At 36.8% G+C, this 21,050-nt stretch overlaps 1 protein-coding gene across 2 annotated transcripts in view; it reads right to left on the bottom strand.

Moving 5' to 3' along the window:
• ZDHHC17 (zDHHC palmitoyltransferase 17) overlaps positions 1–21,050 on the bottom strand; it is a 185,686-nt gene that overhangs the window by 99,329 nt on the left and 65,307 nt on the right. The window contains exon 2 of one of the 2 annotated variants that reach the window (XM_077111495.1): positions 8,008–8,111. The exons of the other annotated variant lie outside the window; for it this stretch is intronic. Coding sequence (XP_076967610.1) covers positions 8,008–8,111 — 104 coding nt within the window. The remainder of the gene's footprint in view (positions 1–8,007; positions 8,112–21,050) is intronic. 2 annotated transcript variants of the gene reach the window in all.

Here is a 21,050-nt window from a genome sequence, read left to right as displayed (position 1 = left end):
GGAATTATGGATTCTCCGTGTAGAAAATGCTCCTACACTTTATATTTTGCATTTAATTCTTCAAGGAACTTCTGAAGCTCTTCAAGTTAAAGATGGAGGGAATATACACCTCCTAAACAAGGTGCAATATGGGCCACCTCACTCTGAAATACGAGTTCTGGCATTCCAATGACAAATAATAAATATTAATTTTTAACTAATGAATAGTAAAAGGCCCAGAACACATTAATTTCTTTATTTAAAAAAAAGCTATTTCATAGTTTTGCAAAACAAAAAAAAACACTCCATTTTACTTTGTTTTTTTAGTGGCATAACTAATATGTCACTTTGTGCTTTCTTTTATACAGATATGCAAGACAGTTAAAAAGATGAAGAAAAACAATGGCACTGTGACTACTGTCACATACTCTGCAAAATGCAATGAACTTTAGACAATTATTTTCCCTCATGCAAAAATTATTTAATTTGTACATTTAATCATTACCATTGTACACTCTAGGCATTCTGAGAGTATACCATCTCAGTCTTTATCGTCTATCTTTCCTTCTGGTTTCATTTGTGCCCCTAGCTCTTCTTCCTCTATTATTCTCATATTCAGCTTCATTCAGTGTACTAAAATTATTGTGCTACAATTAGGTAGTATTTTGCTACCCATTCCTGAATTTTTACAATCAGTCCTGTTGCACAATTTATATCCCTTCAGTTCCAATTTCCCAAAATCTAACCTATTTCTATCTTTTTTTTTTCATTAATTAACGGAAAAAAAGAAATTAACCCAGCATTTAGAAATCATACCATTCTACACATGCAATCAGTAATTCTTAACATCATCACACAGATGCATGATCATCGTATCTTAGTACATTTGCATTGGTTTAGAAGAACTAGCAAAACAACCGAAAAAGATATAGAATGTTAATATAGAGAAAAGAAATAAAAGTAATAATAAGAGTAAAAAAAAAACCTATAGCTCAGATGCAGCTTCATTCAGTGTTTTAACATAATTACTTTACAATTAGGTATTATTGTGCTGTCCATTTTTGAGTTTTTGTATCTAGTCCTGTTGCACAGTATGTATCCCTTCAGCTCCAATTACCCATTATCTTACCCTGTTTCTAACTCCTGCTGGACTCTGTTACCAATCACATATTCCAAATTTATTCTCGAATGTCCATTCACATCAGTGGAACCATACAGTATTTGTCCTTTAGTTTTTGGCTAGACTCACTCAGCATAATGTTCTCTAGGTCCATCCATGTTATTACATGCTTCATAAGTTTATCCTGTCTTAAAGCTGCATAATATTCCATCGTATGTATATACCACAGTTTGTTTAGTCACTCTTCTGTTGATGGACATTTTGGCTGTTTCCATCTCTTTGCAATTGTAAATAACGCTGCTATAAACATTGGTGTGCAAATGTCCGTTTGTGTCTTTGCCCTTAAGTCCTTTGAGTAGATATCCAGCAATGGTATTGCTGGGTCGTATGGCAATTCTATATTCAGCTTTTTGAGGAACCGCCAAACTGCCTTCCACAGTGGTTGCACCATTTGACATTCCCACCAACAGTGCATAAGTGTGCCTCTTTCTCCGCATCCTCTCCAGCACTTGTCATTTTCTGTTTTGTTGATAATGGCCATTCTGGTGGGTGTGAGATGATATCTCATTGTGGTTTTGATTTGCATTTCTCTAATGGCCAGGGACATTGAGCATCTCTTCATGTGCCTTTTGGCCATTTGTATTTCCTCTTCTGAGAGGTGTCTGTTCAAGTCTTTTTCCCATTTTGTAATTGGGTTGGCTATCTTTTTGTTGTTGAGTTGAACAATCTCTTTATAAATTCTGGATACTAGACCTTTATCTGATATGTCATTTCCAAATATTGTCTCCCATTGTGTAAGCTGTCTTTCTACTTACTTGATAAAGTTCTTTGAAGCACACAAGTGTTTAATTTTGAGGAGCTCCCATTTATTTATTTCCTTCTTCAGTGCTCTTGCTTTAGGTTTAAAGTCCATAAAACCGCCTCCAATTGTAAGTTTCATAAGATATCTCCCTACTTTTTTCTCTAACTGTCTTGTGGTCTTAGACCTAATGTTTAGATCTTTGATCCATTTTGAGTTAACTTTTGTATAGGGTTTGAGTTACGGGTCCTCTTTCATTCTTTTGCATATGGATATCCAGTTCTCTAGGCACCATTTATTGAAGAGACTGCTCTGTCCCAGGTGAGTTGGCTTGACTGCCTTATCAAAGATCAAATGTCCATAGATGAGAGGGTCTATACCTGAGCACTCTATTCGATTCCATTGGTCGATATATCTATCCTTATGCCAATACCATGCTGTTTTGACCACTGTGGCTTCATAATATGCCCTAAAGTCAGGCAGCGCGAGACCTCCAGCTTCGCTTTTTTTCCTCAAGATGTTTTTAGCAATTCGGGGCACCCTGCCCTTCCAGATAAATTTGCTTATTGGTTTTTCTATTTCTGAAAAATAAGTTGTTGGGATTTTGATTGGTATTGCATTGAATCTGTAAATCAATTTAGGTAGGATTGACATCTTAACTATATTTAGTCTTCCAATCCATGAACACGGTATGCCCTTCCATCTATTTAGGTCTTCCGTGATTTCTTTTAACAGTTTTTTGGCGTTTTCTTTATATAGGTTTTTTGTCTCTTTACTTAAATTTATTCCTAGGTATTTCATTCTTTTAGTTGCAATTGGAAATGGGATTCGTTTCTTGATTTGCCCTCACCTTGTTCATTACTACTGTATAGAAATGCTACAGATTTTTGAATGTTGATCTTGTAACCTGCTACTTTGCTGTACTCATTTATTAGCTCTAGTAGTTTTGTTGTGGATTTTTCCAGGTTTTTGACGTATAGTATCATATCATCTGCAAACAGTGATAGTTTTACTTCTTCCTTTCCAATTCTGATGCCTTGTATTTCTTTTTCTTGTCTAATTGCTCTGGCTAGAACCTCCAACACAATGTTGAATAATAGTGGTGATAGTGGACATCCTTGTCTTGTTCCTGATCTTAGGCGGAAAGTTTTCAATTTTTCCCCATTGAGGATGATATTAGCTGTGGGTTTTTCTTATATTCCCTCTATCATTTTAAGGAAGTTCCCTTGTATTCCTATCTTTTGAAGTGTTTTCAACAGGAAAGGATGTTGAATCTTGTCAAATGCCTTCTCTGCATCAATTGAGATGATCATGTGATTTTTCTGCTTTGATTTGTTGATATGGTGTATTACATTAATTGATTTTCTTATGTTGAACCATCCTTGCATACCTGGGATGAATCCTACTTGGTCATGATGTATAATTCTTTTAATGTGTTGTTGGATACGATTTTCTAGAATTTTGTTGAGGATTTTTGCATCTATATTCATTAGAGAGATTGGTCTGTAGTTTTCTTTTTTTGTAATATCTTTGCCTGGTTTTGGTATGAGGGTGATGTTGGCTTCATAGAATGAATTAGGTAGTTTTCCCTCCACTTCGATTTTTTTGAAGAGTTTGAGGAGAGGTGGTACTAATTCTTTCTGGAATGTTTGATAGAATTCACATGTGAAGCCATCTTGTCCTGGACTTTTCTTTTTAGGAAGCTTTTGAATGACTAATTCAATTTCTTTACTTGTGATTGGTTTGTTGAGGTCATCTATTTCTTCTTGAGTCAAAGTTGGTTGTTCATGTCTTTCCAAGAACCCGTCCATTTCATCTAAATTGTTGTATTTATTAGCGTAAAGTTGTTCATAGTATCCTGTTATTACCTCCTTTATTTCTGTGAGGCAGTAGTTATGTCTCCTCTTCCATTTCTGATCTTATTTATTTGCATCCTCTCTCTTCTTTTTGTCAATCTTGATAAGGGCCCATCAACCTTATTGATTTTCTCATAGAACCAACTTCTGGTCTTACTGATATTCTCTATTGTTTTCATGTTTTCAATTTCATTTATTTCTGCTCTAATCTTTGTTATTTCTTTCCTTTTGCTTGCTTTGGGATTCGTTTGCTGTTCTTTCTCCAGTTCTTCCAAGTGGACAGTTAATTCCTGCATTTTTGCCTTTTCTTCTTTTCTGATATAGGCATTTAGGGCAATGAATTTCCCTCTTAGCACTGCCTTTGCTGCATCCCATAAGTTTTGATATGTTGTGTTTTCATTTTCATTCGTCTCGAGGTATTTACTAATTTCTCTTGCAATTTCTTCTTTGACCCACTTGTTGTTTAAGAGTGTGTTGTTGAGCATCCATGTATTTGTGAAATTTCTGGCACTCCGCCTATTATTGATTTCCAACTTCATTCCTTTATGATCCGAGAAAGTGTTGTGTATGAATTCAATCTTTTTAAATTTGTTAAGACTTGCTTTGTGACCCAGCATAAGGTCTATCTTTGAGAATGATCCATGAGCACTTGAGAAAAAGGTGTATCCTGCTGTTGTGGGATGTAATGTCCTATAAATGTCTGTTAAGTCTAGCTCATTTATAGTAATATTCAGATTCTCTATTTCTTTATTGATCCTCTGTCTAGATGTTCTGTCCATTGATGAGAGTGGTGAATTGAAGTCTCCAACTATTATGGTATATGTGTCTATTTCCCTTTTCAGTGTTTGCAGTGTATTCCTCATGTATTTTGGGGCATTCCGGTTTGGTGCATAAATATTTATGATTGTTATGTTTTCTTGTTTAATTGTTCCTTTTATTAGTAGATAGTGTCCTTCTTTGTCTCTTTTAACTGTTTTACATTTGAAGTCTAATTTTTGGATATTAGTATAGCCACTCCTGCTCTTTTCTGGTTGTTATTTGCATGAAATATCTTTTCCCAACCTTTCACTTTCAACCTATGTTTATCTTTGGGTCTAAGATGTGTTTCCTGTAGACAGCATATAGAAGGATCCTGTTTTTTAATCCATTCTGCCAGTCTATGTTTTTTGATTGGGGAATTCAGTTCATTAACATTTAGTGTTATTACTGTTTGGATAATATTTTCCTCTACCATTTTGCCTTTTGTATTATATATATCATATCTGACTTTCCTTCTTTCTACACTCTTCTCCATACCTCTCTCTTCTGTCTTTTCGTATCTGACTCTAGTGCTCCCTTTAGTATTTCTTGCAGAGCTGGTCTCTTGGTCACAAATTCTCTCAGTGACTTTTTGTCTGAGAATGTTTTAATTTCTCCCTCATTTTTGAAGGACAATTTTGCTGGATATAGGAGTCTTGGTTGGCAGTTTTTCTCTTTTAGTAATTTAAATATATCATCCTACTGTCTTCTAGCTTCTATGGTTTCTGCTGAGAAATCTACACATAGTCTTATTGGGTTTCCCTTGTATGTGATGGATTGTTTTTCTCTTGCTGCTTTCAAGATCCTCTCTTTCTCTTTGACCTCTGACATTCTAACTAGTAAGTGTCTTGGAGAACGCCTATTTGGGTCTATTCTCTTTGGGGTGCGCTGCAGTTCTTGGATCTGTAATTTTAGGTCTTTCATAAGAGTTGGGAAATTTTCAGTGATAATTTCTTCCATTAGTTTTTCTCTTCCTTTTCCCTTCTCTTCTCCCTCTGGGACACCCACAACACATATATTTGTGCGGTTCATATTGTCCTTGAGTTCCCTGATACCCTGTTCAAATTTTTCCATTCTTTTCCCGATAGTTTCTGTTTCTTTTTGGAATTCAGATGTTCCATCCTCCAAATCACTAATTCTATCTTCTGTCTCTTTAAATCTATCATTGTAGGTATCCATTGTTTTTTCCATCTTTTTTTTTATCCTTCACTTCCATAAGCTCTGTGATTTGTTTTTTCAGTTTTTCTATTTCTTCTTTTTGTTCAGCCCATGTCTTCTTCATGTCCTGCCTCAATTTATCGATTTTGTTTTTGAAGAGGCTTTCCATTTCTGTTCGTATATTCAGCATTAGTTGTCTCAGCTCCTGTATCTCATTTGAACTATTGGTTTGTTCCTTTGACTGGGCCATATTTTCAATTTTCTGAGCGTGATCCATTATCTTCTGCTGGCGTCTGGGCATTTAGTCAGATTTCCCTGGGTGTTGGACCCAACAGGTTGAAAGATTTTTCTGTGAAATCTCTGGATTCTGTTTTTCTTATCCTGCCCAGTAGGTGGCGCTCGTGGCACACGTTTGTCTGTGGGTCCCACCAGTAAAAGGTGCTGTGGGTCCTTTTACTTTGGAAAACTCTCGCCGTGGGTGAGGTTTGCCAGCCGAAGCGGCCTGGAAGAGTGCCAGCCGGCCCGGGGGTCCGAACACGGGGAGGGTCACCGGCCGCCGCAGCCCGGGAGAGCACCCGTCCAATTTTCTAGTCGGCCCGGGGCGCCAAGCGTGGCGGGAGGGCGCCAGCCGCCGCAGCCCGGGAGAGTGCACCGTTCCCAGCCAGACCGGGGAGTCACGTGTTTGGAAGGGACCCCCCCGGTCACCATTCTCCGCGGTCTGGGGATTTCCGATCCAATTCTCTCAGTTGGTCCGGGGGGCCTTGCGTGGTGGGGGCGCCAGCCACCGCTGCTTGAGGGGACCGCCTGCCTAATTCTGCCAGCTGGCCCCGGAAGGAGGAAGGGAGGGACTCCGGCCGCTTGCCGCCCCGCCTGGGAAAGCCCGCACCCCTCGGCGATCTCACTGGAGCTGGTTCTCCCAGACAGTCAGCCATTCCAGGATGGGGTACGCTGTCTTTTTTATCTCTGTCGTGGCTCTGGGAGCTGTTCTGTATCGTTTCTACTCCCCTAGTAGCTGTTCTGGAGGAGGAAAGGTGAGGGTGGCAAGTGTGTCGAGGACGGTGGCGGAGGAGCCGGTGAAGGCGGAAGAGGGCACGGTGGTGGTTGGAGAGCCGCTGGAGTAGGAGGAGAAAAGGAAGGATAAGATGGTGGATGGAGTGCCGCCGGAGCAAAAGGGGAAAGAGAAGGGCAAGATGGCGGCGGGAATGCCGCTGGCAGAGAAAGAGGAAGAGGAGGGTTAGATGGTGGAGGGAGCGCCGGCGGAGAAAGAGGAAGAGGAGGGCTAGATGGCGGCGGGAGCGCCGGCGGAGAAAAAGGAAGAGGAGGGCTAGATGGCAGCGGGAGCGCTGGCGGAGAAAGAGGAAGAGGAGGGCTAGATGGCAGCAGGAGCACCGCCGGCTGAGAAAGAGGAAGAGGAGGGCTAGATGGCAGCGGGAGCGCCGGCGGAGAATGAGCCTATTTCTATCTCTTGATGGTCTCTGTTCTTAACCGAAATTCTCCAAGTTCATTCATTAATGTCAGTTCATATTAGTGAGACTATACAGTATTTGTCCTTTTGTTTCTGGCTAATCTCACTCAGCATAATGTCCTCAAGGTCCATCCATGTTGTTCTGTGCTTTAAGACTTTATTCTGTCTCACAGCTTTGTAATATTCCATTGTGTATATATATATATATATATATATATATATATATATATATATATAATCTCAGACAATTCTTAATGCTGAAGAACCTGTGAACTAAATACACAGTTTCTCCTCTATGTTTGCAGTTGCAAATATATGTTATATTTAAATTTCCATATAGTTTGTATTATAATATCCTTAGGCTTATTTTTCCCCTTTGTCTATCTCAAAAACTGATCCAATCTGGCATTTTGAAGACCATATTTTAGACAACCTTGTGATATTTCCCTAAGCACAGGTTAAAAAAAAGAAAAAAAGGCCATTAACTATATATATATTTTTTAACCTTGTACCTGGTTGAAGCAGAGGGAAGTAATAATTCCCCTAATATTTTCTATTTAAAATACTTTAATACCAATAGTTTTTTCCAATTCTCTATAACGAATCTCAATGCTCTGAGGGCATAATGATAAACTTCTGGAAACATCAGCAAGTCCCAACAGCAAAGAGAGAGACATAGTGAAGTAATTTATTAGACATAAACTAATTTGAGATAGACATTTTTCCCAAGGTACTAAAGCTGTTATTCAGGAGAAAACAAAATTGCACTTATATTTCACTTAAAATAAATTACAGATGTCAAAAAAGCAAAACATTACAACAAAAACCTTACTGTGTAGCCTTGACTATGTCCCATGTGCTGTAATCATCAATATGAGTTTTCCGTCCAATAGGTTCACCATATCCATGGTTATAATGGCTTTGGGGTTTGATTTCCTGGCAAAGAGAAAATCACATTGAGGAAAGAATGGAAAAAAGAGGCACAGAAAATATGTAAATATCTTATACTAGCACTTCTGTACTGTTTCAAGAATGCTCATTATTGAAATAAGTTTTACGTTACTCTGAAGAATACTCTTACATGTTTTAGAGAAAAAGCACATTCAAATAGAACTACCCCTTTTATATATTCTCAAAATAGAAAAGTTTTATGACTAGAAATTACTGACAAATTCGTAACTGAAATTCATCTTCAGCTTCACAGAATGCTCTTCATCAAATCAGTTCTCCTCTCAGAGCAATCTTTGCATTATTCTAGCATAACCCTATGTCTAAAGAGCTACTTCAAAACCTTCATCACAAGCACTGACTTATTCACCAAATAAACTGTAAAATCCTAAAGGAAGGAACCTATGGATACCATGCTTCCGTAATTCATTATTCTCAGGTATCTTTTCTTAAATACTTTCACAATGAGAACTGTTTATGCATAGGTGCATAAAGGACAACGAGGCAGCTCTGATAAAATGTATATCCACTTAAATAGTTTTAAAAATATCTACACAGTTAAAGAAACTAATCTGCTCATACAGAAATCAAATTAAAGGAAAGTTTCATAGAATAGTACATCCATTCACTGCATATGTGCTTATATAATGTTTCTATTTAAAATACAAAATTCACTTCTTTCTAAATTCTTTTCTGTTCATTATAAAACCCACAATGGGGCAAATAATTTTTTTAACTTTCAATTTTGACCTCTATAGGACTGCTAACTACCTGAAGAACAAAACCTGATCACAGTTTATAAGAAAAATGGAATGATATGCACAAGAAAATATGTATTAAGAGGCTTGTCACCACTATCAGTAGACTTGGGGATAACAAATGTAATCTTTTGTGTGTGTGTGTGTTAACAAATGTAATCTTTAAATATAAAATAAAAAACCTTGAAAAAAACAAAAAACTGTACTCATGTAAATAAGTATAATCTATAAATATTTATATACTATAACATTAATTTTTTTTTTCCACATGGGCAAGCCCTGGGAATCCAACCCGAGTCTCCAGCATGACAGGCAAGAATTCTGCGACTGAGGCACCATCACACCACCCATTAATTTTTTAAGTTACACACTTGCTACTACATATCAGATATATATATAAGGATATTAAGGATATTTAGTGAGACTTTAAATCCTGTGATATTTTCCTTGATTTCAAAGGAAACCAAGAAGCAAATTAACTGATATTGCCTCTGAGAAAAGTAGTATTATTTTAAAATTAAAAATGTAGGTCATGTTAACTTTTAAAAACCTTTTAATTCCATGAGAGGCAAAAGTCCTTGAACCAGGACCACTGAACTTAAAGTCTGCTACTTTCTTATCTAGGCTACAGTCAGCAAGGCAAATACAGGTATACCTCGTTTACCGTGCTTCACTTTATTGCTCATCACAGATACTACTTTTTTTTTTTTTTAACAAATTGAAGGTCTGTGGCAAGGCCTGCTTCAAGCAAGTCTACTGACAACAATTTTCCAACAGCATGTGCTCCCTTTGTGTCTCTATTTCACATTTTGGTAATTAATATTTCAAACTTTTTCATTATCATTATATCTGTTATGGTGATCTGTGATCAGTGATCTCTGATGTTACTACTGTGACTGTTTTAGGGCTCAACAAACCATGCCAATATAAAATGGACACTTAAATAAAAGTTGCCTGTGTAGTGACTGCTTCACTGAACAGCTATTCCCTACTACTTTTCTCAGAGGCAAGATCAGTTCATTTGTTTCTTGGTTCCCTTTGAAATCAAGGAAAATATTGCAGGATTTAAAGTCTCTTCTAAAAAGAATTCACCATTCTAGATATCATTAAGAATATTCGTAATTCATGGCAGGAGGTCAAAATATCAACATTAATAGGAATTTGGAAGCAGTTGATTCCAAACCTCATGGATGGAACTCAAACTTTCAGTGGAAGAAGTAACTGCAGATGTGGTGGAAACAGCAAAAGAATGAGAGTTAGAAGTGGAGCCTGAAGATGTGAGTGAATTGCTGCAATCTCATGATTTGAACAATTTGAACAAATGAGCTACTTTTCTTAAGGATGAGTAAATAAGTGGTTTCTTGAGATGAAATCTACTGGTGAAGATTCTGAGCAGATTGCTGAAATACCAACGAAAGATTCAGAAAATTACTTAGTTGATAAAGAGGGAGCAGAGCTTGAGAGGATTGACTCCAATTTTGAAAGTTCTGTGGTAAAATGCTATCACACAGCATCACATGTTACAGAGAAATCATTCATGAAAGGAAGAGTCCATCAATGTGGCAAACTTCATTACTGTCTAATTCTAAGAAATTGCCATAGCTACTCCAACCTCAGCAACCACACCCTGATCAATCAGCAGCCATCAACATTTAAGCAAGGCACTCCACCAGTAAAAACAATTCCAACTTGCTGAAAGCTCAGATGATGGTTAGCATTTCTTTTAGAAGTAAAATATTTTTAATTAAGGCATGTGTGCTGGTTTGAAAAGATGTATGGACCCTAGAAAAGCCATGTTTTAGTCCTAATTCTATTTCGAAAAGGCAGCCATTTCTTCTAATCCCTATTTAGTACTGTATGTTGGAAACTTTAATTAGCTTATCTCCATGGAGATGTGACTCAATCAGTGTGGGTATTAAACTTGATAGGTGGAGACGTGTCTCCACCCATTCCATGTGGGTTCTGATTACTTTACTGGAATCCTATAAAAGAGGAAACATTTTGGAGAAAGATGGAAATTCGGAGAGAGTAGAGAAGAACAACAGAACCAAGAGCAAGCCACAACAGAGAATGCCGCAGAACCACGAAGCAGAGAGTCTACCAACCAGCGAATTTTAAGAGATGAAAAAGGAAAATGCCTCCCAGGGAACTGGAGAGTAAGCTAGCAGATGACGCCATCTTTGCAATGTGCCCTTCCAGCCTCTCGAGAGAGAAACCCTGACCATGTTCATCATGTGCCTTTCCAGATGAGAGAGAAACCCTGAACTTCATCAACCTTCTTGAATCAAGATATCTTTTTCTGGATGCCATAGATTGGACATTTCTATAGACTTGCTTTAATTGGGACATTTCCACTGCCTAAAAACTGTTAACTTGCAACTTATTAAACTCCCCTTTATAAAAGCCGTTCTATTTCTGGTACGTTGCATTCTGGCAGGAAGTAAACTGGATCAGTATGCATAATGTTTTTTCAGACATAATGCTACTGTACACTTAGCAGGCTACCCGATAATGTAAATATATCTTTTATAGGCACTGGGAAACCAAAAAATTTGTGTGACTCACTTTACTGCAATGTTTGCATTACTGTGGTAGTCTGGAACCAAACCAGCAATATCTCTGAATTATGCCTCTAACTATTTTAAGGTTTGATCCCTTATTTGTAAACACAGGAAATGAATAAGATCAGCATAGAGTTCCTCTGAGGTCTTCAGGGGCCAGCATCAGGTAAAAGTGACAATAAAAGGTGTTTTTACACTCCTGGCTTCTGGAAGTTGAAGAGAATCAGAAGAAAAGTATATCCAAATTTGATCATCTGCTGCTGAAGACATGGACAGGAATGAGAAGAGATGGGATAAGCTCAGCTATTATTCAACTGCTACTAAGAAATCAAGGTGACAGCACTTATACAGAAGCTATAGGGCAATAATTAAGATGATACCATAATTCATGTTTATTCACATGCCCTGGCAGAATCATATAACCAATTAACTATTTACCAACTCTCTGTATGCAAACTAGTTAACCTGTAAAAATGCCAGGCCTATTACATGTTTAGTTTACATTAATTTTTTTAAAAAGGTGGGGGGAAGAATTTTTAAAAATTGGGGGGGTACATACATCAGCATGTTACCTATAAAACAAGTTAACTTTGGTGCAGGACCCAAATTCACAGCAGAATTAACAAGCCAGAAGGGTTTAACCATATGCTTATGATTTGCATTGCATAATACCTGCTGTCAGGTATTTAACAGGGTTGACTCTAAACCAAGAAGCAAATGTACTTAATTTCATAGGTTTGAGCTGCCTAAATTTAATCCCATTAAAGTTATAAAATGAAATTAGAGCATTATAAAGGGCCACTGACAAGACAAAGAGAGATAAGAGAGAAAGATCCCTAGGTCTGATTTACTGTAAGTCTTGGCTAATAGCCATGAACCAAATGGATTTTCTTAAAACAAGGGAAAAAATCAATCACTTAGAACTATTCATAAACAACCTTTTTACCCCAAGTTAAGTCTGCAAAAGAAAGATATTTTGTCAGAAGTCATACAAACAGGCTAAAAGTTTTGGGAAAGAAGTTAGGAAAACCTGAAGTAGTAATGAACTGAAGTTTAAGAACACTATAAAGATTAAAAAAAAGAATATCAATTATACAAAATTAAAACAAAGGGAACATAGGTATAAAATATCTATAACCAAGTAACAATGGCAAGGGGAACTAGTAGCCATTACAAAATTTTTAAATAACTGTCTTTAAAATTGTAATTAATTAATAATGCCAGCAGATGGCAGCGCACGCAAAACAATCCTTAACTAACCCAGTTGCTGTACTACCTTTAAGACTGGACAAAAATGACTTGGGTTAACTGGGGACAAATACCAGGAAAGTCCACAAATCAAGTTTTTCATTCAGCAACAGTTTCCTTATATAATATGCATTCTGCTGCAGTCTCCATCCCTAGCTACTAGCATGATTGTTGGTTCTTCAATAAATACAATCCAACTTGAAGTACAGGTTCTCTTAATGGTTGTAGCAAATCAATACCTCAAGCTAAACTAACAAATTTACCTTACTTCCTTTCAACAAGAAAGTCTGATATGAAGACACTGAAGAAAGTTTTAGAGTAGGAAAATGTTTATCAACCTCTAATTTCTTTAAACAACTGATTTTCCTTTCATTTCCTCTAGTCTTAATTGATACGTGCACACACATTTGTAACAATATACATAAACTTGGCATACTTTTATTCCTTGCCACAGAAACTTCGTAACTAAGCAAATGCCTATATGTATATATTTCTCTGCCTCAGACTTTTTCTAAAGACACTTTATTTTTGAGAATAGCTTTAGATATATACATACATTAAAAAATCGTGAATTATAAACTAAGGTGTATGCTTTATTTAGATTTCCTGTTTTTACATAATGTTCTTTTTCTGTATCAGATAGCACATAACCCCAGGATAGCACATAACATTTAGTTATCGAGTGTTGCTAGGTTCCACTTGGCTATGATGGTTTCTCAGATTTTCCTTGTTTTGATGACCTTGACAGTTTTGAGGAGAAATGGTCAGATAGTCTGTAGTATGTCCCTCAATTGGGATTTTTTTTTTCCTCAACTGGGATCTGTACAGCATTTTTTCTCATAATTAGGCTAGGGGTATATGTTTAGGGGAGGAAGTATTTTTTTTAATTTCACTTTATTTTTGCAAAATTCCTTTGACATGGCTACAGAATACTTATTTGTCCAAACATTTACAGCATTCATATACTTTGTATTCTTTCCTTTTTCATTTCACATTGCCATTACAAATTTTTTAAGTACACTTTTAACTACTGCAAAGTATTTAAACTGATATACTAAAATGTACTGGGACATTTTTCAGTTGCTGAACATACGGCTTATTCTTACATTACCTAACTTAATTCAGATGTTATCTTTGGGGCATTCACCTTCTAAATATTTCCAGAACATTTCATGGCTAATTGCCTTCACCATTTAGACTGTAAGCTGTGACAGAGCAGGGACCCTACCTCAATCATGTGTGTATTCCAGTGCCTAGCACAAAAGCAAGCAATTATTGGTGTCCTCAAATTAAGTGACAGAATAAATGGACAGATTTTCCCTTACTACTAAAAATTAGTTTCTTTAATCATCTAACATTTTTTTTTCTTTTATAACTGGGATAAATTTCTGGAAAAGGGATTTCAGGATATGAACATTTTTATGTTTCTTGATACTATTTATAAATTGTTTTGCAAAAGAACTATATTTACAATATCACCAGCACTGTATGATTAATCATTTCTCAAAAACTCACTGGCACTGAGTGCTATTTTTTAATTCCCCTAAGTAAATAACACCAGAATTTTCAATTTTAAATATATTTCCTATTCTACTTCATCTCTTGAGAACTACTTGTTTTTAACTTTTGGCTAGTTTAATTAGGAGTCATCAAATTTGTTTATTTTATATATTTGAATTAGATTTCCATATATATGAAAGTTAAATACTAACTCTTTACATACTGACATATACTAAAGACTTCTGTTCCATTATTGGATTTGCTGATTTATGTGTTCAATATATTTCACAGATTACACTCTTTACAGTCACAGTCTTTAATCTTTTTCTTTGGCTTTTCTGGTCTTGACTTCATATTTAAATACGGGTGGAATCATTAGTGCTATCCATGATTTCCAGTTTACTTCCCAGGTATATGGTAAGATTATACTTTCTTGGCCCCTCAGTCGAATGTTTACAAATATTTTACTTTCTTTAACCAATGGAATATAAATAAATGAGACATATTACTTTGCAAGGAACTAGTTTTAAGAGCCAACATGCAAGTCCCCACCCTGTCTGTCCTAAAGACTGACAAAGTCCAAGGCTGTAGTAAACAAGCAGTCTGGGTCATTGAACAGCCACTATCCAAAAGTATATGTGTAGCCTGAACCACTAACATGTAAGTCATGTAAGTCAGTAAGATTTTAGGCTTGCTACTGCTACCTTATTCTTACTAATACAATTCTGAGAATTGTTTTTTTAAGTAAGTAGAATGCAGCTGGATCTATATAAATTTTTCTCATTGTATTTTGGAAATGGTTGTAACTAATATAACCTCTGATTTTGGATGAACTCTAAATAGTATAAGAATATAATTGAAACTCCTGCAGATAGTGTAATTCTTTCTTTCCACGGCCTATGGCATTGGTAAAATATAAAATGTAATATTTAGTTAAGATAATAGAGTGCGGGGCGGGGCCAAGATGGCGGCTTAGTAAGGTACGCGCATCTTAGTTCCTCCTCCAGAACAACTACTAGGTGAACAGAAACAGTGCAGAACAGCTCCCAGGGCCACGGCAGGGAATGGACAGACAGCGTACCCCAGTCTGGACTGGTTAGACTGACTGTGAGACTCTGCTGCGGTGAGATCCCCGAGCGGAGCACGGTCCCACGAGCCACGGCAGCTGGCGGCCGGAGCTCCTCCCTCCCTCCTTCCCAGCCGGCTGAGAGTCTCGGAGAGGCAAGCTTCCCAAGCCGCGGCGGCCGGCGCCGCTCTTTTGCAGGCGGCTTCCTGGACCGGCTACAAGTCTCGGATCAGAGGGCTACCCAAGCCACAGTGGCCGGCAACCAGCGCCCCTCCCCTGCGGGCGGCTTCCTGGTCCGGTGGCGAGTTCCCCAGGCGGCGGCGGCCGGCGACCGATGCCCCTCCCCCGCAGGCGGCTTCCTGGTCCAGTGGTGAGTTCCACGGGCCACGGCGGCTGGCGAACGGCACCGCTCCAGGAAGAGGAGGGAATTTCCGAGAGTGGCAGGGACTGGGTCCAACCAAACACCAATGGGGCATAAATAAAGGACCCACAGCGTCCCCTCAAGCCGCGGCGGCTGGCGCGCCCACCTCGCGCGGCCCCCCCAGCCGCGTCAAAACTTATGGGACACAGCAAAGGCAGTGCTAAGAGGGAAATTTATTGCCCTAAATGCCTATATCAGAAAAGAAGAAAAGGCAAAAATGCAGGAACTAACTGTCCACTTGGAAAAACTGGAGAAAGAACAGCAAACAAATCCCAAAGCAAGCAAAAGGAAAGAAATAACAAAGATTAGAGCAGAAATAAATGAAATTGAAAACATGAAAACAATAGAGAAAATCAATAAGACCAGAAGTTGGTTCTATGAGAAAATCAATAAGATTGATGGGCCCTTATCAAGATTGACAAAAATAAGAAGAGAGAGGATGCAAATAAATAAGATCAGAAATGGAAGAGGAGACATAACTACTGACCTCACAGAAATAAAGGAGGTAATAACAGGATACTATGAGCAACTTTACGCTAATAAATACAACAATTTAGATGAAATGGACAGGTTCCTGGAAAGACATGAACAACCAACTTTGACTCAAGAAGACATAGATGACCTCAACAAACCAATCACAAGTAAAGAAATTGAATCAGTCATTCAAAAGCTTCCTAAAAAGAAAAGTCCAGGACCAGATGGCTTCACATGTGAATTCTATCAAACATTCCAGAAAGAATTAGTACCAACTCTCCTCAAACTCTTCAAAAAAATCGAAGTGGAGGGAAAACTACCTAATTCATTCTATGAAGCCAACATCATCCTCATACCAAAACCAGGCAAAGATATTACAAAAAAAGAAAACTACAGACCAATCTCTCTAATGAATATAGATGCAAAAATCCTCAACAGATTCTAGCAAATTGTATCCAACAACACATTAAAAGAATTATACATCATGACCAAGTAGGATTCATCCCAGGTATGCAAGGATGGTTCAACATAAGAAAATCAATTAATGTAATACACCATATCAACAAATCAAAGCAGAAAAATCACATGATCATCTCAATTGATGCAGAGAAGGCATTTGACAAGATTCAACATCCTTTCCTGTTGAAAACACTTCAAAAGATAGGAATACAAGGGAACTTCCTTAAAATGATAGAGGGAATATAAGAAAAACCCACAGCTAATATCATCCTCAATGGGGAAAAATTGAAAACTTTCCCCCTAAGATCAGGAACAAGACAAGGATGTCCACTATCACCACTATTATTCAACATTGTGTTGGAGGTTCTAGCCAGAGCAATTAGACAAGAAAAAGAAATACAAGGCATCAAAATTGGAAAGGAAGAAGTAAAACTATCACTGTTTGCAGATGATATGATACTATACGTCAAAAAACCGGAAAACTCCACAACAAAACTACTAGAGCTAATAAATGAGTACAGCAAAGTAGCAGGTTACAAGATCAACATTCAAAAATCTGTAGCATTTCTATACACTAGTAATGAACAAGCTGAGGGGGAAATCAAGAAACGAATCCATTCTCAATTGCAACTAAAAGAATAAAATACCTAGGAATAAATTTAAGTAAAGAGACAAAAAACCTATATAAAGAAAACTACAAAAAACTGTTAAAAGAAATCACAGAAGACCTAAATCGATGGAAGGGCATACCGTGTTCATGGATTGGAAGACTAAATATAGTTAAGATGTCAATCCTACCTAAATTGATTTACAGATTCAATGCAATACCAATCAAAATCCCAACAACTTATTTTTCAGAAATAGAAAAACCAATAAGCAAATTTATCTGGAAGGGCAGGGTGCCCCGAATTGCTAAAAACATCTTGAGGAAAAAAAGCGAAGCTGGAGGTCTCGCGCTGCCTGGCTTTAGGGCATATTATGAAGCCACAGTGGTCAAAAAAGCATGGTATTGGCATAAAGATAGATATATCGACCAATGGAATCGAATAGAGTGCTCAGATGTAGACCCTCTCATCTATGGACATTTGATCTTTGATAAGGCAGTCAAACCAACTCACCTGGGACAGAACAGTCTCTTCAATAAATGGTGCCTAGAGAACTGGATATCCATATGCAAAAGAATGAAAGAAGACCCATATCTCACACCCTATACAAAAGTTAACTCCAAATGGATCAGAGATCTAAACATTAGGTCTAAGACCATAAAACAGAGGAAAATGTAGGGAGATATCTTATGAAACTTACAATTGGAGGCGGTTTTATGGACCTTAAACCTAAAGCAAGAGCACTGAAGAAGGAAATAAATAAATGGGAGCTCCTCAAAATTAAACACTTTTGTGCATCAAAGAACTTCATCAAGAAAGTAGAAAGACAGCCTACACAATGGGAGACAATATTTGGAAATGACATATCAGATAAAGGTCTAGTATCCAGAATTTATAAAGAGATCGTCCAACTCAACAACAAAAAGACAGCCAACCCAATTACAAAATGGGAAAAAGACTTGAACAGACACCTCCCAGAAGAGGAAATACAAATGGCCAAAAAGCACATGAAGAGATGCTCAATGTCCCTGGCCATTAGAGAAATGCAAATCAAAACCACAATGAGATATCATCTCACACCCACCAGAATGGCCATTATCAACAAAACAGAAAATGACAAGTGCTAGAGAGGATGCGGAGAAAGAGGCACACTTATGCACTGTTGGTGGGAATGTCAAATGGTGCAACCACTGTGGAAGGCAGTTTGGCGGTTCCTCAAAAAGCTGAATATAGAATTGCCATACGACCCAGCAATACCATTGCTGGGAATCTACTCAAAGCACTTAAGGGCAAAGACACAAACGGACATCTGCACACCAATGTTTATAGCAGCGTTATTTACAATTGCAAAGAGATGGAAACAACCAAAATGTCCATCAACAGAAGAGCGGCTAAACAAACTGTGGTATATACATACGATGGAATATTATGCAGCTTTAAGACAGGATAAACTTATGAAGCATGTAATAACATGAATGGACCTAGAGAACATTATGCTGAGTGAGTCTAGCCAAAAACTAAAAGACAAATACTGTATGGTTCCACTGATGTGAATGGACATTCGAGAATAAACTTGGAATATGTCATTGGTAACAGAGTCCAGCAGGAGTTAGAAACAGGGTAAGATAATGGGTAATTGGAGCTGAAGGGATACATACTGTGCAACAGGACTAGATACAAAAGCTCAAAAATGGACAGCACAATAATACCTAATTGTAAAGTAATCATGTTAAAACAGTGAATGAAGCTGCATCTGAGCTATAGGTTTTTGTTTTTGTTTTTGTTTTTGTTTTTTTTACTATTATTATTACTTTTATTTTTTTTCTCTATATTAACATTCTATATCTTTTTCTGTTGTGTTGCTAGTTCTTCTAAACCGATGCAAATGTACTAAGAAATGATGATCATGCATCTATGTGATGATGTTAAGAATTACTGAATGCATATGTAGAATGGTATGATTTCTAAATGTTGGGTTAATTTCTTTTTTTCCGTTAATTAATAAAAAAAAATAAAATAAAATAAATGAATTAAGAAATAACAAGAAATTATATCACATTAAATGTATTAAATTGTTGAAATTCTACTGTAAAAAAAAGATAATAGAGTGCATCTTATTTCTTTGCATTTTTTACATTTTTAAAAGGTGATGCCATTTTTGCCACTACTATAAAGTTGTTAAGTTATCCCTAATTAAATATATTCCAAAGGATTATTAACACTGCATTTGAAGCTGGATTCCCACTTGACCTTGTATTATGTCCAATTTCTTTCATTTGAGATTAATTCTCAATTTTATGCTCCAAGTCTAGGATTCTGATTGGTGTTCCTCTAATACATGTCCTAGTTGGACTGAAAATCTCATGAAAGCCCCATTCATGTTAAAATGCTACAATTTTCTGTTCAAATTCAGATAATCCTCCTTCCAACATTTCACAATAACTCACAAGCTGAATCCTGCCAATACTGTGTCCACAAGCAAGTTTCAGGTTTTTTCAAGGTAAAAAGCTCCATGTTTACTGTAGCATTTATGCACTTCTTCACTGCTTAACAGTGCTACCATTTTTGTTAGGTTCCTTTATTTTTAACAAGCTGCTGACAGACATTTGACTGCTGTGCCCTAACTCCATTTTTAACCCATAAATCCTTAAACTTAAAAACTTACGCTTCATTTTGCAGAACAGTGATTATTTTGATCCCAAATCTGATCTTACAACAGAATTGACTGTACATTTAAATAATATACAAGGAATAAGGTTGCAATAGAAAGCATTATAACAACTGTTGAACTGAACATCAGATAGCCAGTTTCCATGCTCTAGTTATCCCACAGAGTTGTATTAAGGATAATGAGATAATGGGGAAAACTATGTTGTTAAAATGGAAATAAAGAAGCATACAAAAGTAACATATGATTATTATAAATGAAAAGGCCTTGGAAAAGACAAAGGGTATAAATGATGAGAAAAAGCACTAACTGATGGCACAGTACGCTATCGAAGCTAAGGTAGTCTCAATTAAAACTACATTGTTATAAATTTAGGATGTTAATTGTAATTCTTATGATAATCATAATACCAAAAAAAAAAAAAAAAAAAAAACCAGGTACAAAGAAAATGGGAAGGGAATCAACCTGGCACACTACAAAAAGGTAAACACAAAAGAAGGAAGTATTGGATAAAAGGAGTACACAAAAGGTATAGGATATACAGAAAAATAGAAGTACTCTTTATCAATAATTACTTTAAACGTAAATGGTTAAACCCTCCAATTAAAAGGTAGAGTATGGTAAGATAAAAAAAAAATAGCTCTGTCTAAAAGTGACTCATTTTAGCTTTTAGCTTGAAATGGAGAGGATGGGAAAAGACATGTGCAAATAGTAATCAAAGGAGACCTAGGGTGGCTACATTAATATCACACTAAATAGACTTTATGTCACAAATTATTACAAAAGACAAAGAACATTATATATTGATAAAAGGGTCAATCCATAAAGGATATAAGAATTATGAATAGGTAGGTACCCAAAAAGAGAACCCAAAATATATGAAGCAAACTCTGACAGAACTGAAGTGAGAAACACAGTTCTACAATAATAACTGGAGACCTCAGCACCCCACTTTCAACAATTACATAGGAAATCAATAAGGTAAGAATAGACATAAACAATGCTATAAACCAACAAGACCTAACAGACATATACATACATACATAAATAACACTTATACATACATATACATATATATACACACACACAACTCTATCAATAACAGCAGAATACACATTCTTCTTAAGTGCATATGGAAAATTCTCCAGTACATTATACCATATGTCA

The sequence above is a fragment of the Tamandua tetradactyla genome, chromosome 7, assembly GCF_023851605.1.
Source record: "Tamandua tetradactyla isolate mTamTet1 chromosome 7, mTamTet1.pri, whole genome shotgun sequence".
NCBI classification, from domain to species: Eukaryota; Metazoa; Chordata; class Mammalia; order Pilosa; family Myrmecophagidae; genus Tamandua; species Tamandua tetradactyla.
Note: the sequence above shows the minus strand (reverse complement) of the source record. Positions and strands in the feature narration are given on the sequence as shown.